The sequence below is a fragment of the Siniperca chuatsi genome, linkage group LG20 (genome assembly GCF_020085105.1).
Source record: "Siniperca chuatsi isolate FFG_IHB_CAS linkage group LG20, ASM2008510v1, whole genome shotgun sequence".
NCBI classification, from domain to species: domain Eukaryota; kingdom Metazoa; phylum Chordata; class Actinopteri; order Centrarchiformes; family Sinipercidae; genus Siniperca; species Siniperca chuatsi.
In genome coordinates this window covers 1,972,871-1,992,223 of record NC_058061.1, presented here as the reverse complement: position 1 = coordinate 1,992,223, position 19,353 = coordinate 1,972,871, and the positions used below count along the sequence as shown (strand labels likewise).

At 41.4% G+C, this 19,353-nt stretch overlaps 1 protein-coding gene and 1 long non-coding RNA gene across 6 annotated transcripts in view; one reads left to right on the top strand and one right to left on the bottom strand.

Moving 5' to 3' along the window:
• Positions 1-18,570, top strand: part of grid1b (glutamate receptor, ionotropic, delta 1b) — a 527,867-nt gene extending 509,297 nt beyond the window's left edge. For 4 of the 5 annotated variants that reach the window (XM_044179810.1, XM_044179812.1, XM_044179814.1 and 1 more), the window contains 3 exons: positions 3,912-4,152; positions 7,283-7,421; positions 13,840-18,570. In XM_044179810.1, coding sequence (XP_044035745.1) covers positions 3,912-4,152; positions 7,283-7,421; positions 13,840-14,300 — 841 coding nt within the window. In that variant the 3' untranslated portion in view covers positions 14,301-18,570. The remainder of the gene's footprint in view (positions 1-3,911; positions 4,153-7,282; positions 7,422-13,839) is intronic. The other variant, XM_044179811.1, reaches the window with a different exon arrangement.
• The window catches only part of LOC122868137, a 143,590-nt gene continuing 128,386 nt past the window's right edge, over positions 4,150-19,353 (bottom strand). Inside the window, exon 3 of the long non-coding RNA XR_006376045.1 lies at positions 4,150-4,269. This is a non-coding gene — a long non-coding RNA (uncharacterized LOC122868137). The remainder of the gene's footprint in view (positions 4,270-19,353) is intronic.

Sequence of the window (19,353 nt, the reverse complement as noted above, 5' to 3'; positions counted from 1 at the left end):
GAGGGGAAATGGGCTCTCTGGGATGCGTTCGTGCGCCCCGTGGCTGCGTGGGAGGGAGGCCTGAGAGCAACCTCACTCTAAAAATGTCATTTACACCTCCTCCAGCTGCATTTATCTGACTGTCCCATCAACTTCCATCTTCATCCTTCCCTTCCTAGCTCTGTGTGATCCTCCTCGTCCTCTCGGGCCATGTTCAGACCTGCTCTTTAAAGCTTTGAGACTGTCCTCCTCCGAGTGTAGGGACAGAACTGTCCTGGCACTGAATCTGAAATGAAACTGACACCAGGTGTTCACGGTTGTTAACATGCATGTGAGCTGAACAGTGGACTTTTGACCCTCGGTGTGGATGTGAACACCCTCAAATTAAAGCTAAAAGTTTCGCGTTTTCTATAAAGCCCTGCAGACACTGTGTGGATTAAGACGGATTTTAACCCCGTACCGGTCGGCCCCGACTAATTTTAGAATTGGGCTGAATTTCCGCGAGATAACTTGTGTTTTGATGTTCAGTTTGAGGTCACAACACTTGATTAATCACCTCGAGGGTCTAAGGACAGAGGATTTGGCATGCTGTACAGATGGTGAATCCGTGAGATCGGGCTATACACTGTAACTAAAACTGACTTGAACACTCAACGATGTGGCTGTTGGATCAGATGGATTTCTGTCTGCAGTTCTGTGATCTGATTTCCCAACGTGGCTGCAGTGAGCTTGTTTTGATATTACTGGAGAGGTTTTCATACATTGTGTGGCTGACTGAGACTGAGATAGAAATTAAATGTTGTCTTCCCACTCATCTACAGCTTCATATCTTTTTCTCTTTACTTTCCGTTCATAGTAAAACTGCAAAACTGGTCATGAGTTCAGTGTTAATGTTCAGTGTGAGCGTAGAAGTTGTACTCCAGTGTCTGTTCTGATACTTACATACTGTAAGTCAAATCTACATAGTGGGAAACTAATCTGTGGGCACATTTAACTTTTTTCTACTGTGTATACACAGCATGCACTCTGTGTTGTATATGCTAATCTACATGTACACTCAAATGTGAAATAGGTTCATTTGTATTTAGTGCAATCATTCATTTCAATACAATGTTGGTTGTCATGGCACACACTAAGAGCATGAAAATATCTACATGTTGACGTAGAAATCCATGTTTGTTGCTCTTTGCTCCTCGTTTCAAACCTCCTACTCTCTTAGTTCTGGTTTAAGTCTGATCTGAAAAGGTTGGCTGCCATGTGATTTTTGTGCCATTCAGACTTCAGAAAAAGAAACTCGACTGGTTTGATTCTCTGGCTGTACAGGCTTCTTTGACTTTTTCTCTGCTCGTGCAACCTGACGCAGCTCCCCTTGTGTTTCCTCTTTGGTGGCAGATTGCAGCGATGGTCGGGTTCATTGTTTGCCGGTGGGACCGTTTCTCAATCATGGCCTCCCCCCTTTTCCTTCTCCTCCCTCTGCACCTCACACTTCCTCTTTAATTAAGCAGTTCTGTGTTTATTTAGGGATTAATTTGTGGCAGTGAATGGAGACAAAACCGCTAGTTATTAATGGAGTTTCTGCACTGGCCCAGCAGACGTCCTCGCAGCACAGCGCTCAGGGACGACCAGGAATACTGTGCCCGAGTGTTAAATTGAGGGCAGGGCTATTGTTCAGCGCGAAAACCATTATCTCCACGTTTCCAACCATCATTTTAATACCTAGTCCCATAACTGCTGTATTATTACCTCTATCTTTCCATTTGATAATCCTGCCATTAATAATCTTTACAGACTTTGTTGCTTCTGCTGCTCATTTGAGCTGTAAAACTATTTTGTCCTCGGGGTGTTGGGGGGTGGTAGATGGAAACTGCAGTGCACTGACCTTCAACATGTTCACGCTGAGTTGAGCAGATTAAATATAGCAAATTGGGTTCCGATTTTACTGCAGCTAAAAGCAGATTGTACTTCAGTGGTCGTTGCAAAGTTTGCTTAATTAACTCCATAACTCAACACAACGAGAACAGCAGGCATGCCGGATGAAACTTAGTGTATGTCCATGTATAGGAAGCATCAAGAAGTTTCAGGTCAGGGTACGCAGGGGAAATGAAGCGAGCTGCTGCCTGTTTCACCACACGATCAACAGAAGGAGTCTTCCCACGTCTCAACAAACCTTTTCCTGCTCCCTGATCATTTTCATATCTGCTGCCACTTGTTTGTAGCTTGGTTCCAGACCTCTGGATCGCTTCCAACATCTACCATTGTTTCACAGGTCTGGTGTTGTGCTCATGGAGACAATCGGAGCTTCGTAGGGGGGATTAAGAATGAGGACGTCATCTTCCTGAAAAATAGCCACAAAGATGGCGACCGGCGCGGATGAGATGTTTACAGGTTGTTGTGAGTCGACTTACAGAGATAACTCTTAAATCAACATATTTCTTCCATTGACATGACAAACGTTAAGTTAACTGCTCCTAACAACCGCAGCAGCTGCTGCGTTGATGCGACGGGTACATCTCTCACTGGTTAAGACAAAATACAATTTGTACATCACATAACCCTGTTCTTACACAAATGGACCTTGTGGTAATTGTTACCTCTGCCATGCAGATAGTTTTGGTTTTATTTGCCCAGTGTCCCCCAGAACACACCGTAAACAGTGGTAAGGCTTTATTTTACAGGGCTGTAATTTCCGAATCATTTCCCAGTAAGATTCCTGGAAACTATTTAATTTGATAGTAACGATAGTGAAAATGTGCCCTTGAAGTAACCTAGTAAGCCCTTAGTCAATGCAGCTGAACATGAAAAACTGTCAAATGTGTCTGTAGGTAAGCATACAATAAATGAATAACGAAAGCGTATTTACAATTCTTTCCAGGAAATTATGGACCCATAAAAGAAAGCGTTATCACAGAAAAAACAGTTCACCACATCTTCTCTGGATTATTCTGATAAACCAGTTCAGTGTCTGTGGAAACAGATGACGTTGTTGAATATTTGTAATAGAGTTTCTCAATGCCTTGAGCGTCACAAACTTGTGGGGTGAAGGCAGAAACCTGGACAAATTAAACCAAAAGTACCACCTGACACCACTAGGACAAAGAGAGCAAATATGACCGGTATCCAAAATCTTTCAAGATATATCCCTCCCTATTGGGAGGGGGGTTATTTTGCCCCAACCAATCAGTAGCGAGAGTCACATCTGTCCTGTGACACGGAAGCTGTGATATCAGTTAACTCCTTCGTCATGTCATTCAAAGAAATGTGTTGATTTAAGACTCACAACAACCTGTACAGCTGTGTTCATTTTTCTGTTGCTCTTTTTCATGTATCCAGTTAGCTAGCTATGTAGGAAGATGGCGTCCCTATTCTTAATCCCGCCTACAAAGCTCTGATTGGTCAACTGTTTCTCCAACCGGTTAACAGCTGTCACTGAGCACAACACTAGACCTACTGTATTTAAAGCAGAGATGAGAGCGGCGATTAAAGGTCTGAAACCAGGACGGATGCACTGTAGGAAATTGTGTACAATTGATGGTTACTAAGTCAAGAGCTAACTATTATCATGCTTTGCACAGACAGCTGGAAGATGAAAGGAATGTCTGAAACACTTTTTTCTATTTAACACACTGTACTGTCCTCTATGTAGAATTATCTGTATAATAAGATATATATATATGCTGTCCTCATAAAGTCAACAGCTGATGAACCACAATATAAACAATACTATTTAAGCTTGTAAGAAAAAGAATCAGGGTTATATAGCGTTCAAGTGACAGCAGATATGAAAATGAACAGGGAGAAGGAAGTCACCTAGATTGAAATCTCTGAGGATCGTGGGAATTAAAGAGAAAAGCTATTTCACATTTTCCCCTGAAGTCAGAAAGATGAGTTAATGGTCTCATTGACTCACCTGTTCATCTCTTCTCCTTCTTCAGGATCTTGGAGCTGCAGGAGAAAGGCGACCTGGACATCATGAAGCAGAAGTGGTGGCCTCGCACCGGCCGCTGCGACCTCAACAGCCACGCTAGCGCCCACCCGGACGGCCGCTCCCTCAAGCTGCACAGCTTCGCCGGCGTCTTCTGCATCCTGGCCGCCGGCCTGCTGCTGGCCTGCCTGGTGGCCGGGCTGGAGGCTTGGTGGAACAGCAACCGCTGCCGCCAGGAGCAGCCCAAAGAGGTGACCGAGCACAGGGCCCGGCGGACGGGCCAGCGGGGGGAAGACACTGCCACACTCTACTTTAAGGATCCAGCCGCAGACGCGAGCCCCGACTTAGTGGAGCTCCAGTACACCCAGCTGTAGAGGAGAGAGGTTTAGGAAACTAGAGTTAGAGTTGGAGAGCTGGGGGACCGAGGGTGGTGAGATAGGACAGAGTAGGTAGATGTGCTCTGTGCAACATTAGCCCAGGCCACTGATTGAAATCAAATTTGGTCTCTTATTATTACCCCCCTCCATTTTTTCTTTTATCCGTCCATCGCTCCCCACCCACCTCGTCCTAAACTTACAGATACCAGAACTCATCTGTTTTTGTTTGGCATATTCTCTAAACCACATGAAGCACACAGCACACTCCACTCGACCATTACCTTTACTAATACGCTCATAAAACAGCAGCTTCTCGATCCACTCGGGAGTCGTTCTTTGCCTTGATGTATACACTTGAGGCCTTAGGCAAACATTGAATTGAAAACATCGAATTAGCCCAGGATTTGGCTGTTGGCATGTCCTGCCTGTTTCCCAGCAAACCCCCTGCTAAAACAGCAGAGTACACCCGCAGACTTTAATGATTAATTCCCACAGTGCCGGATCCGTAACCATTCAAGTGCTTGGTATTGAATTATTGTTATAAACTCATTTTCTACAGTGAGGCTTTGGTAGTTTCCTGCACCCAAGGGTTCTGAAAAGAGATTATAATTAACAGGAGAGAGAGATCGCTCAGGCAGAGAATGATAACAGACACACTTTTGGACATTTTCCATTTCATTGTGAAATCCTTATGAGACATCAAGAGACAAGAAAGTAATTTATCATATCCAAGAGAAACTTTAAGTGCAGCTCATCCTGGGTTTTAACATTAACAGTATCAGTTAGCAACAACAGCAAATGATTTGGACTAATAGATACTCAAGCCTTACTAAGTGCCTAATGAATAAAAACCATACAGCAGTCAATTACCAGATCGCTCTTTTTAATGAAATACAAGCCACTGTAACAGCTGAGCTAACAGTTACACCTTCACAGAGGGAAGCAATTAATTAAACATTAATGCATTCTAATCAATATTAATGAGCACTGACAACAATGACAGTATTGAAACTGAATTTGTGTCATCACAAAAAGTGCATGTTATGTTGTTTGACACTGAATTATTAAGGAGAGTTGTCTTAGACCACAGAGAAAACATATATAGTTTACATAATTCAGTGAGTGCTATTTCCGCTCAGAAAACGACTTAAACTGATCTGGAGTCATGTTGTGTCCCAGTACCATACTATATACTAATTGAACACTGTTTTGAGTGTGTAGAGCACAAGACAAATAAGGAATTATTTAAATACCCTGCAATTTCACTGATGACCATAAAGCTGCATTAAAAACATTTTTCATTATTACATGGCAGAAAGGCTCCAAAACAAATATGCAATTGGCTTATTGTTCCAGCTAAAACAGAGCAACATGATCATTCATTTGAAGTGGTGTTTCCAGCTCCTGCTCAATGTAAGTCCAAAGTTCTCTCTCTGTTAGCTCTGGTTTTGGTCTCCACCAAATATCCGGCTCTTTAGCTGCTAAATGCTCCACTATGTTCACCAGCTGCTCTCTAACTGTGTCTGTCTGCTGATGGCTGCTGAGCAGGTAGTGTACGGTGGCTTTATTTATATTTTGGGGGGAGGTTGGTGAGAGCCTTAGGGAGTCAATCATACAGTCTCTGTGTAGCCAGAGAACCAAATCTACGAACTAAAACAGGCTAAAAATCTGCGTAGAGCTGCAGAGTTGCTTTATTTTCCTCTATCCTACGTATGTAGGGATGGGATTTGATTGTATCTGAATGCAGGAAAAGATCATCTTATTAGGTTTAGTTTTCAGCATCTTCAAGCAATGACAATTTATAAAACGCTAAAACTAAAAGATTCTAATGAAATCTGTAATCAGCTTTATAAACTATTTCTTGTGGCAGCTAATTGATGTTGATAACCTGAAAATGAGCAGCAGAAGATATGAAATGTTGATTAAATATGTATTTGACATAACTGTAGCCTCATAACTTTTTCACAAGCTACTTGATCCAAATACTGCAGGTCCTGATTCAGAACTAGCTTAACTCATTTGGAAAGTTTCACTGTTAGTTTGACTACTGAAACTGTCTGAGTTGTGAGCAGCACAATCAAAGAGTGATTTTCCCTTCTCAGATGGTTTCATTTGAATAAATCTTACTTGAAGAGGTAAAACTATACACTACTGCACAAGGAAAAAGCAAAAACTAAAGTCCAAGAAATAATAAGCCCTTCAATTCATTTTGCGACCCCTTGTGGGTGTCCTGACCCTCAGGTTGTGAACCACTGAGCTAGAGAAATTCAATTGGTCTTGTTGGACTGCAAAAACAACTTTTTTCTGTGCAGAAATCACATTATCCAGACAACAGCCAAAATCCTTATCCTGTCATCAAGTTGCATTAATGTTAATTAGCCAATATCATCTATAGTCGGTGTTATGAAAAATGAGAACCCTACTCACACTCTGTAAATTTTCTACATTGTTGTTTGTGAGATTAAGAGATCCAGCTATCAGACCCCAACCCTGTTAGTACATAGTGTTACCGCACAGTAATAGTATATAGTCTGGAACTGGGACACAGGCTCAACATTTGCTTCCCCAAGCACCCATGAAGGCTACACTTGAACATAAACTGACCTCAGACATGCTTTTATAAGTTCTACCTCCAGACAACAACATCCACCTCCTGTGCCAAACACAACACACACAGCCTTCAGCTTTTTTTTTACCTCAACAGAAACACATTGTGCGTATGTCATCAGGAGGCAGGTTTGTGTCATGTGACAGGGGACAAAATGGAAGTAAAGCTTTGATGTGGATCCATAAACTAAAGTGTGAGCAGACAGTATACTTTGGGTGTGTCGCCCTTTAGCAATAAGATTTGTCTCCAACATCCCAGTCCATACCCCTGGTACTACCACTGTGTCACGTCTTATTGCAAATTATATGTCAATGTGGACACCCGTGTTATCTATCTCCTCTCCTTCTCTCCATCTATCCTTTTTATTTACACTTGACTGTCTATGATCTCGTGCAGGTTACTAAGGATTACAGACTGGCAAGGGTTTCTGGTCCATTGACATATAATGACATTACAACTGCTTCATCGGAGGGGAGGAGGGACATTTGGACAGACAGAGAGAGAGGCTGGGATGAAGCAGAAGCTATTGATACAGGTCAGAATAGACCTCCTATACAACTATTTAAAATAAAGACCAAAAAAAAAAAAATCGCCAAGGTCCTTCTGTTTTGTCAAGGGTTGATTTTTGGTCAATTGTAAATCTACAACTGAGCAAAAACTTGCCTCATACCTGTTTTTCTGTGGCCTAAGTTCGGGAAAAAAATGTTCCAGTAAATATGAAAAAGTAAACATGCAGGGCTTGTATTTAATGCACTTAAATACATTTCTTATCTCCAGGAAGCCTTGCAACTAATGTCATCTATTCATTTTTTGCTCCATTTCAACTATAAACCAAATAACATGATTACATGTCAAAATATCTGAAACAGATTTTTTTAAAGGTGGGAGCTCAACAAATGTAACAAGTGATGCAATACTTAAAGAGTTTTCCTTAAAAACAAGGCTTAAATCAGACATTTTGTCGTTCTAGTTTCTGGTAACTCTCATTAAACCTTCCACCGATTAAAACCGCTAAAGCTAATTATCTATTTCCAGAACCACACGTTTCACCTCTATACGAAGGGAAAAAATGGCCCAAATTAATTTGGTTCATGATCTGAAAACCGACAACTGGTCTTAATTGCAATTGATTTGAATTTGGGCTTTTGCTTTTTGCAGACGACATGATAATTAAAGCTGTAATTGATGCCTGGCCTTGGCTGCTCCATCAGGCACTGACTGTGGGCTTCTGAGGGCCCTTTCACCTTTAACGCTGCATCCCCTGCCATTAGAAACCTTCCTGATTCTTATAGTTCCTTTCTGTTTCTCCTTGCTTTGTTTCAGTTGCTCATCTTTAACTGTGTAAACGCATTCCATAAGGGCTGACCTCACTTTTACCTGTTGTTGGCATATTGAACATAATAAATAACGGTTACACTGTGATGGAAATCACAAGAAAGCCAGTAAACAAGCTTAGTGCCTTTTAATGCATTCCTGTTATACAACAATTACAACTCAATAACTGTTTAAAAACTAAAATTACTCAGCAAGATATGTACTAGAGATGCCCAGATTGATTATCGGCCGATATTCAGTTAAAAAAATGCGATCGGGATTAATGCTTTCTAGTTCAATACCGATAGAGAACGCACATCGTATTTGTTTACTAGGGGATCTTGACCTCTCCAATATATCGATTTTTTAATACTGCTATACCAGCTGCTATAAAAAACGATCAGTATTGGTCATGTATCGGCCAATATGGCTCAAAGACGATTTGAGACAAATGTGAGTTAAGCCGAAGTACATAGATCTTTTGTAGTGCAACTTAGCTAAATCACAAATTATCCTCACAAAGCCAGAATACACTGGGAAACTCAGATTTTAGTCCAAAACTTTTTGAGTGCTACTTAGTCAACTGGCAAATTAGCCTGCAAAGCCAGACTACATCTCACAAACTCAGTTAGTCTAGACACTTTCCAGTCAACTGAGGTGGCAGTTGGAGGCAGAGCTGATCAAAAAACTATGGAGAGTTTGGATCTGATGGGTGCCTTTCCAAACACCCAAATCTCATGAACTACTATTGGTTAACATGCCCACTGAAGTGCTCAGAACCACAATGAATGTAGCAGATAATGTGTAGTTTTGCTTTGGTCAAAAAATGGCAAAAACTGTTACCCAACAGGACTCTATGGATGGCAGTGCCTGTTAGTCCACCACTGTGCCTGTCAGTCCAGTCTGAAATGTCTCAACAAGTATTGGATGGATTGTCATTGACTTTGGTTCATCATTCACATTCCCCTCAGGATGAATTGTAATGACTTAATGTGTCCATCACTTTGGTTTATGACCAAATACCTGCATAAATAATGACATTCCCATCAGCCTCAGCTGGACTCTGTGTTTACTGCTTATTAGCATGCTAACACAATAAACTAAGATGGTGAACATATCTTCTTAGCATCACCATGTTAAGATTGTCATTGTGAGCAAGTTAGCATTTAGTTGTGAGGCTGTACTCTTGTTCATTGATTCATGACTGCAGCTTTAATGATGCTGGCAGGTCAACAGGCTAACTCACCAGCTTTGCGTGTATAGCTGGTGGCTTCTGTTGCAGGTGTGAACCAGAAGAGTTAAGTAGACTACTTGTTATCAATCAAAGCAAAAAAAAAAAAAATCACTTAATATCAGAGTGCTACGGGTCCTCTCGTCATTTTCACAGAGCTTCATTTAAACATTAGGTAACCATATAACTGGCTTCAATCATTAATGAGTAAGCCGACCACTGAGAAAATGTCTGCCTCTGAGAAATGTCCAATCTGCACACTTGAAGTGAGCTTCATCCCCCGTGCCCACAGGCAGGGTAGCTATGTCCACTTTAGAGGTGGTCACTGTGCAGAACAGTATATCAGACTTTAGAGACAGCCACTCATCTTATAGTGAGAGGTGTTGATAGCAAAGCAGCCTGTTAAAAAAGTTATTTAGCAAAGTTATTTGCTAAAGGGTTTAAATGTTTCCAAAGGCCATTTAAACCAAAAATGAACCAGAAACAACCAAAAACTGTTCTTATCACACTTAAGCACAACCCACTCAACAGTTGCAGTATTTGCAAAGTAGCAGGAGGGAGAGTGATTTAAAATCCCCCCCACTGGCAGCACTCATTAAAAGAGCTGTTTGTTTTCCAAATTAATGGAGGCTTTCAGTCGGCTGTTTTCTTCCTTTCCACTTACATCACCAGTCTGTCTTCAACGACAGGCTGAGGTTTAATCCCAGGCATTTATTTATTTAGGCTAGCTGCCAGTTTGACGCTGCTGAAAACGTATTTTAATGAGATGCCAGTCTGCTGAAACAATAACCTGTACTGAGATGTTTTAATTGGCTTTGAGAGGAGCTCTTTGAGATGAGAGGGATCATTCAAACCTGCTCAGGCCTCATGGATAAACGCATATGTTTATGTGTTCCTTTAAGGTTTGAACAAAGGCTGAAGGCAGATGCTTAGCCTCAGCAGTACTCTACATCAGTGTATCAAGATGAGACTCTGAGGTTTCCTCAAGTGTGCTTTCTGTGTTGGCTATTATACGGTATTAAAGGAGTGTTTCACAGGAAGTGAACCTGAACATAAAGACTTAATGCTAAAGGCATTTTCATCTTAAGAGCAAACGTTTTGCTGATAACTGCCTCTCGTCAGCCTTTCGGAGACAAACTTCTACTGGTTTTATTTCTATTAACCTCTGTTTAGTTGCTTTCCTGCTAATTAGGGCTGTGGCTACCATTGAGGACATAGAGGTCATGTCTTCGCTACTTTTGGGGGGCAGAAATTTGTGGATCTGACTTGTAGTTTACATTTTATTTAATGTTGCACATCAAATCAATAATTTCTTTAGATTCTGTGCTTTTAAAATTTGACTGTTCTCGGGCTAAAGAAAATTAAGAAATACATAAATAAATACATTTTTAAATTCAACAACTTCCCTGCTAGAATTTAGTTCCTGGTTATTGGGCGACATAACTGTTTTTAAATGAATACAAATCTAAAAAAGAAAAAGGAACAAATACAACCGTTGGCTTAATTAAAGTTACAATCTAGGGCTGGGCGATATATTGAATTCGAGTTTTCAGTGTGTCCGCTGGTCGCCGCTGGTAGTCACGTTACCTTAGTCAGCCACAAAGTGTGTAGATCAGGTGGCAGTAACGTTATCACAGTTAGTGAAAGGCTCTGTGTTGTGTTTGCTAGCACAGAAAAGAAATACAAAGTCCCTGTTTATGCAACGTTAATGTTACTACAGCTTCTTCTGCTCTTCGCAGCGGTTGGTTCAGACTAGTTAACAGATAACTTTATGAGTGACTTTTTTTGCTGTAGCGGGGAAAAAGAGAAAACACGATCAATCATCTGATCGATAGCTCTGATTACTCTACCCGCGGCTCCAGCTCCGCTCTAAAGTCCAGACTGCGAACTAGCTGCTAGCTAGTAGCTAGTTTGGAGCAACTCCGCTGTGAAGAGTTCAAGAAGACGCTGTAGCACCGTTACATGAACAGGGACTTTATTTAGTTTCTGTGACAGCAAACACAACACACAGCCGGCCAGTAACTATTATACTGCAGCCTGAGCTCAGCTACACACTTTATGGCTGACTGAAGTAACGTAAGGGAAGGCTCACTTTCACAGCACCACCGCTGGTCACCCACAGGGCCACCTTCCTTAAGGGGGAAGGCTCGGCCGGTAACACAGGTGCAGTCAGGCTGTGGGTGAGCTAACTGCTAACCAGAGGTGGAAGAAGCATTCAGGTCCATTACTTAAGCAAAAGTACTAACACCAACCCCACTGTGAAAATACTCCACTACAAGTAAAAGCCCGTACTCATTGTGCAGTAAAATGCTCCCTGTCAGTGTTTTACTATTATATGATGTTTCTGGATTCATTTTACTGCTGTAGATGTTTAAGGTTGCGCTCATTTTAACTACATTAAATACGGTTAGTATTATATATATATACGGGTAGTTTAATCTACAGCAATGCGTCATATTCTACAAGAGAATCAAACGTTTGCACTACTTGAGAATTTACGGTATGTTATTTTAGAGAAAATGTGTATATCGAGATGTATATCGTGGCATAGCCTAAAAATAGAGGTATTATTTATAAGCCATATCGCCCAGCCCTATTATAATCCTCAAGATTTCAGAGATTTGTGGACACTTGTGGTTTAATAATAATACAGGTCGCAGAGTTCTGTTGGAAATGACATGTATCGACCACTGGGGGCAGCAAACCCGCCTTAAACAGCTACTCTGTCAGAAATGCAGAAGAAGAAGAACCTCTCAATACACTGAATTTCCTGTGGCTGCTTCACAATAAAAGCCACCCTCTAAATGTAAAGCAGCAGTAGGAACTGTTTGGTAACTTAACACAGCCTCGTGTGAGAAAGACGGCTCTGCCAGTAATAATCACAACTTTGTTACAGAGAGGAAATTACAAATTAAATGAAATGGCTCCTGTAGAGATATTGCACACCTACAGTATATTATGTTCACAAAATAACTACATTGACAGAAAATGTTCTTTAAAATTATGAGTGGGCGTCGGGGTGGGGGCTTGCCTGACCTCAGTATTTGTAAACTCCTGGCTCCGGCCCTGGTGCTCATAACACTGCAACATAATTGAATATCTGTGTGTCTTAATATACAGTGTAAATGTGTCATGTGTGCATTGTTCTGAATATCACTTGTGTCACTGTGACGAGTTACTGTGACTAATATCATTGTACCTCTGAGTTGAAGTGAATCCAATGCTGGAGCCAAGCCAGGCTGCGTTCAGGAACACTAACTGACTTTAAACGTTTCTTGTAAAGTGACTTATTTAAAATTCTCTCCAGAAAACGACATCAACAGGCTGCACTGACTGTAGCTGCATTCATTCACACAGCAGCAAACACACAGACGTCAGTGTAGAGAATTTGGATTCGGACCAGGGGAAAAAAGCCTCACTTGATATGCGAGTCACACCTCCAGCTCTCTCTTTCCCCCTCGTCCTTTACCTTCCCATGACCCAGTGTACAGAAGCAGACCTGAGGTTCAACAGGGAAACACTCAAGTGTCTATTAATGCCTAACAAGTATGCATGGCTGCAGTCAGCAGGAGATGCAGTGTCAGCCAATGTTTTGATTAAATTGTTCTGATAGCGAACCAATTCTCCGATCCTCCTGCACAGAGTGTACCGGCCCCAAGAGCAGCGAGGACAAACACCACAGAGGGGAAAGAAAACACAACTGGAGATATATTCAGTTTCACTTAAATAAATGACTCTAGAAAGGGAAAATCTCTGCCGAGATTTAACAACTCACTTTAGTTTTAGACCAATGTGTTTTCTCTTATTACTTGAATTTTAAACTTAAATTCCTGACCATGCAACTCAACTCTTAAGATTTGGAGTCTGCATCGGCCTGTTTTATACTTGGAGGTAAAACAAAAGACTAGTAGGAACTCAAGATCGAGATTCAATCCAAAACTAGTCCACCACATTTCATGAAACCTCGAGATATCCTGCTTACACACAGACAAACTAAAGAAAATGCGGCCTCTAACACCTTTACAACAAACTACCTTCAGTCAGTTTGGCTCCAGGATTGTTTTTCTCCAGACATCAAACCTTTAATATTCACTGGCCAAGTTTGATTTCAAGGTGCACATTCAAATTGGTTTCAGTGGCCTCAGGTCCCACTGGGCTCTTCTTCACAACGACAAAAAGAAACAAGAGGCTGTCTATCAGCTGGCATGCTGATAGCAGTCCATCAATTCAAAACAAAGGCCACGTCCAAAAAAATGACAGATTGAGAATGCATGGAGCACCAGCAGACCTGAAACAGTCTGAGAAACCGGCCCATCGCCAATCTCAGCCTCTGTGTCCCTCCTCCCTCCTCTCCTCCCTCCCCCTGTCTCTCCTCTGTCCTCTTCCACCCCCACTCCTCCTCTTATAGGACAAGGAGGTGAATCTGGAACAGGTGCATCGTCGTATGAACAGTCTTTTGGACGAGGACTTGGCCCACAAGCAGATCCCCGGCCCCTCTATCGAGATCTCTGCGCTGGACATCGGCAGCATGCAGCCCAGCCAGGCCTCTCTGCTGCCGGGGCCGGAGTCCGTGCGGGACTACCCGCCCTCGGGCCTCGCTGTGACCACCTTCCTCCCCGGGGAGGGGGCCCCGCCTCCTCCCCACCCTCACCATGGGGGGACCCTAGGCAGGACGCTACCCCTGTCCCAGGGCCCTGGCAGCAACACATTGCCCCTGCACCACCCGCTCAGCAGCACCAGCCTCAGCGGCACCATGCAGTGCAAACACAGGGCTCCCAACGGGGGGCTCTTCCGGCAGAGCCCTGGCAAGACACCCATGCCAATGTCCTACCAGGCAGTCTCCGCAGGACCCATACCCGAAGCCATTGAGGCCACCCACAGTACATCCATATAGTCATAGGAGGGGGGATGGGGGGTGGGACAGGACGGGGTCAAACTGCATCAACGATAAGTCCCTCTCTGGACTTTGGTCTGGGTTTTGATGCGAGGCGCGTTGGGGATATCTAAAGGAAATCTATTACAGAAGGGAAAAAAAACATGTACAAAGTAAAAAGATTTTGTATCTCACTACCTGTTCAGAAAAGCCGATGTTACAAAAAAATACGGAGAGTCGGGCGGGTCGGCGGGTGTAATTTTTCTCTTATACATATCTGTAAATACCAAGAGAACGAAGTGAGGTTAAAGTGTATTTTGAATATTCTCAATTTTTGAAGTTGAGTTATAAAAAACAAACAAAACGAGATAAAAAAATATATATATACATTGATGAAAAAGTTATGACTGTTTGAATGGCTTTGTAAATTTTGTTCAATATGAAACAATGACGCGAAATTCATTGTGATTGTTTTCTAAGTGCCGAAATTAAACGATGTCTCTCCACAACTCATCGATGTAAACGACTACCCATGATGCACCGCTGTAGGGACATTTTAGTGTTGGACACCTACTGTTATGCACCGCTGTACCAACCCTATATATATCTTCAGCATTGGACAAAAATGATCACAATTTTTTTTCCCCATTTGTATTAAATATATATAATATACATTGTTTTTTAAATCAAAAGTCTAAATTCATTTTCTTGCTTTGACTGTAAATGGTGTATCATTCAACAATGGGGGGGAAAACAAGTGGATTTTTATCTGGTTCATATTAGTGGTTTGTTTTTATAGTAACTCTTTATTTGGCATTAGTACTGTCCAGGTGAGGAGTTTTAGTTCGTAAAGGGAGGAAAGACGGAAGAAGAGACTGCTAAGCTGCGATCACACCTACTGTTGGGGTTTTTGGTCCAAAGCATTTGGGAAATGTTGACTTTTTTTTTTTTTTTAACTTTAGCTGTTGGGTTCCAATACTGAAAATGAAAAGGTTGGGAATATTAAATGTTGTAGATGTACTTGTCCCAGGTGTCAGTTTACATGCGTTATTATTTAAGTCAAATACATCTTTGTACCATAAGAATCAATACTTATGGTGTTTCAGATTCAAACAGACAGTTTGGCTGTTTCGTTTCACATACCCTCCCTCCCAAGCTCTCAAACCAGGGCTGCATTCAATGTGACAAATATCTGTTGGCTCCAATGTGGTGGGTTTGACAAGTGTTAAGACCAACACACCCATAGAGCAGGAGGGTTTGCTATCATGATGCGGTTCTGAATCAAGAGACAATCCAAATTTAAAAGAGTGACGTGGCTCCAGAGATGGCAATGTAGGTCTGTCAGTCGGTGCACCACTTTGGTTGAAGCTGAAACAACTGTTAGACGGATTGCCATGAAACTGGGTACAAACGTTCATGATTCCCAGACGATGTGTCCCACTCACTTTGACTGAGTTTTCCTCTAACACCACTAGCAGATTGACATTCTCGTTTACCAAGCACGACTGCTGAAGATTTCCATCCATCTTGCAATTTGCTTTTCGTTACAATGAGCATTCCAGCGTCACAGAGCCAACAGCGTGGCTTTGATTCCTGAACACTGGAACCAAAATGCATTGACTTTTGTGGTTACACTTTTTATTTCGATTTGTCTTGCAAAGATATTTACAGTCTGAGATAGAGATGAGTATCATTAGTATTGTATCGATACAGATATATATATATATATACCAGCACTGCTTATTGTTCAATACTTATCTATAATTTTAATGGTAGTAGGAAAAACTTTGGGAAAATTGTTCATTTACTAGTACAGTGAACAAATTAATGACTGCCCAGAGTTTTGGTATTACGGTTCTGACCAATGAGAAACTGCTACCAATTTAAGACCAGTGCTCAGTACGCATCTCTACGCTAAACCTGCCTCCTTAGCTGCATGAAAAAAATAGCTGAATATGAGCATCAGTCCACAATTCTTTTTGTCTTTCCAAGCTTCTGTTTCCTGGAGAGGGCTTTCATATTAGGATGTGATAGAATGAGCCCGGACTGTTGCCTGAGTGAAGGGCTCGCCTCAACGAAGGATCGAAACATGGTGCACCACAAAAAAAGTTGGGACTTTTGCATTTTGCATGTGTGGTAAAAACCAAAAGTTTTTGGTGGACATCAAGCTACTGGTCCCAACAACACAAACGTCCACAACAAAGCCCATTCTTCTGTTGTTTTGCTGCACAGCAAATCTCAATCCCATTCCCAGCAATTGGTTGCCATTACGTTCTTACTCTTAGTGACCAACACACTTGTGTTTTAAGGCATGTTGGTGCTTTAATTTTGGGCCAAATGAAGGAAGAAAATCAGCAGAGTTCCTACAAACTCGTATAGTAGGTGGTGTGAACGCAGCCCAACAGTCTCTGACCTTTTTGTTTGTTATATTTAACCTGAAGAAAAGAGTCTTGTAGAAAGAACTATCAGCTATATAGATGTCTTTACTTTTTTATACTAGAGAATTTAATGTCAAACACTTGTATACAGGTTTTTCTCCTGCAAAGCAGTGCAGTTATTTTAATCACAAAGAGTGAGAGAGTGACAGAGAGAGGCCTCATATTCCCACAAGTCATTCCTAATGAGATCCATTATCACCTGCAGGGATGACAGAGGGCGTCATTATCCAAAGTGCAATCAGAGGCTCGTGACGGTGGAGATTCTGCAGGTGCCATACCTCAACTGCTTGTAATATGGAGGGAATCTGATTATGTTTGCTAAAAGGAATACTGTATGATGAACCTTTATGGAAAACTATTTTCAACGGGAAATATAAAACCACACACTTCACCCCTCCTTTTTGCTTTCATAAGTGCAATTAATGTGCATTTATGGGCCTAATGAGTTCTGACTTCATTTTCATTTGCTGTTTGGAAACATGTTGATCACACACAGTAGAGGTTTCAGTATACAAGCAGCAGCTTTAACAGCCAGACTCCAGACAGAAGCAGACCAGCTTGCCTTTCAAGGGTTTCCATTCCAAAAAGTTTCATATTTTTATGTCAGCAGAGGAAATCGAGGGAACCGTATTAACTTGTCAGAATGAAGGGCTTCATTCCTAAAATTCACTTTGTAGACGGGACACCAAGTCTTCTACTACTGATGGGACACTGAAGATCAGTTAGAAGGTACATTTATTGCTGAAATCTTTTAATTGAACAGCAAGTGTTGATTAAAAAACTTAACTGCCAATGAAAACTGACAAATTACATTGTCTATATTGGACAATTCTGCCAAACCTGGATTACCTTCAGTGATGTTTCTTTATGTCTAATGCCAACAATTTGTTTTTTAATTGTTGCTTTCTACCATATCTGCACATGGCAATTTCGATGTGATTAACGTCAGGTAAAGAGTGCAGTTATGGCAGATAAACTATAGTTAGGGTCAGCCCTCCATGCATTAATTACTACATTACATAGTATTTCCTACACGCTACACACCCATTAACCAGCCCGACCTCCACACTTACTTTCCACCTCAATATACAAAGGTTACATTACTCCCTGCATTAGCACTAAGTGTTGGCATTGGACATAAATCATTAGTGGTGAATTGTCCAGTATGGACTTCATTCTTAGGGCTACTGTGACAAAACCTCTTGGAGAAGGTTTAATGTGTGGATACAGATGTTTAACATGTAATCTTTTCTTGACTGTCCCAGTAACTCATCATGTAAGTTTCTCTGTTCAGAAAACCATGAATATATTCAATCTCTGCCAAAAGGAGGTAAAAAGTGTGAATACAGATTCTCCAATTACATTTAATAAATTCTACCATGTGTTTCATTCTGTCTGGAAAATGGACAAGCCTCAGACTTCGGTTCAGTGTTATCTGATCATGGGCCGCAGGGTTTCTACTGTCTGTGGATCATCGACTCTGACGCAGCTCTCATCTGAACAGACTCTACATGGGTGTTTTCTAACTGTGTCAGTAGTTGCTCTTGTGAACCGACTTGCTTTTCACGCTGTGCTCCACAACACGACGGACAGACTGAGAGTGAGAAACCTGAGGTTATGATTGGTCAGCAGACAGGAAGTCTGTGTGCTGGGGCGGCTCCATGTGTCACCCCTTTATGTTTAAACTCCAGCGCCCCGTCAGAAGATGAAAACATGAACTGTCATAGCATATAGTCTGTCACAGTACATCTAAGGGAGACCCTTATTTTATTTATGAATATGCTGCTTGGAGTTTCTTAATCTTTAATAAAGAAATATGGTTTACAAATTTGTTTCTGATTTTGTGTCACTGACAGCGGGGTGTTAATGTTTTTTGTTGTTTTTGTAATTCTACTTTGGATAAAACTGTGATTAAATTATTGTGTAGGTGTAGATGTCAAAAATGACATTCAAGTTAACAAATTTTCTTTTCCACTTTACAGCAATCGCCAAATGTCACTTTTCTGTGCAAGTTGCTCAACGAAATTAGAGCTGCAAGTTACACTTAGTCATTATCATGAGTCTATAAAATGTCAGAAAATAGTGAATAACTGCCATTTTTCCTTCATAAATAAAGAAACTGTTCGACTGTTAGTTAAATAAAACAAGCTATCTAAATACTTCACCTTTGGCAGTGGGACATTGTAACAAGCATTTGTCGCTATTATCTGGCATTTTGAAGACAAAACAAATGAGAAAATAATCAGCAGGTCAATCGATGATGAAAATAATCGTTAGTTGCAGCCCCGCTCCACTTACTAGCTTTGTCTGGAGCTTTCAAACTGACAGCTGAGCAAATTTCATCCACTGAGGAAGACTGCTCTGGAATGAGCTAGTAAGTGTACACTGAGTCAAAATAGAAACAGGTTTTTACAATTTCCACCATAAGACTAGAAAATATGTACATCTGTGATACACTGATGTGTTTTGGTTAACCTCTCGCCACCATTTTTCTCAGGTTTTGGCAATGAGCAGTGGGACGACTAAGCTACAAGTATCACAGCAACTGTGTCAGGCTGAGACACCTGTCTAGAGTTGCAACAATAAAAGTCATTTTTCAAGCAAAAATGCA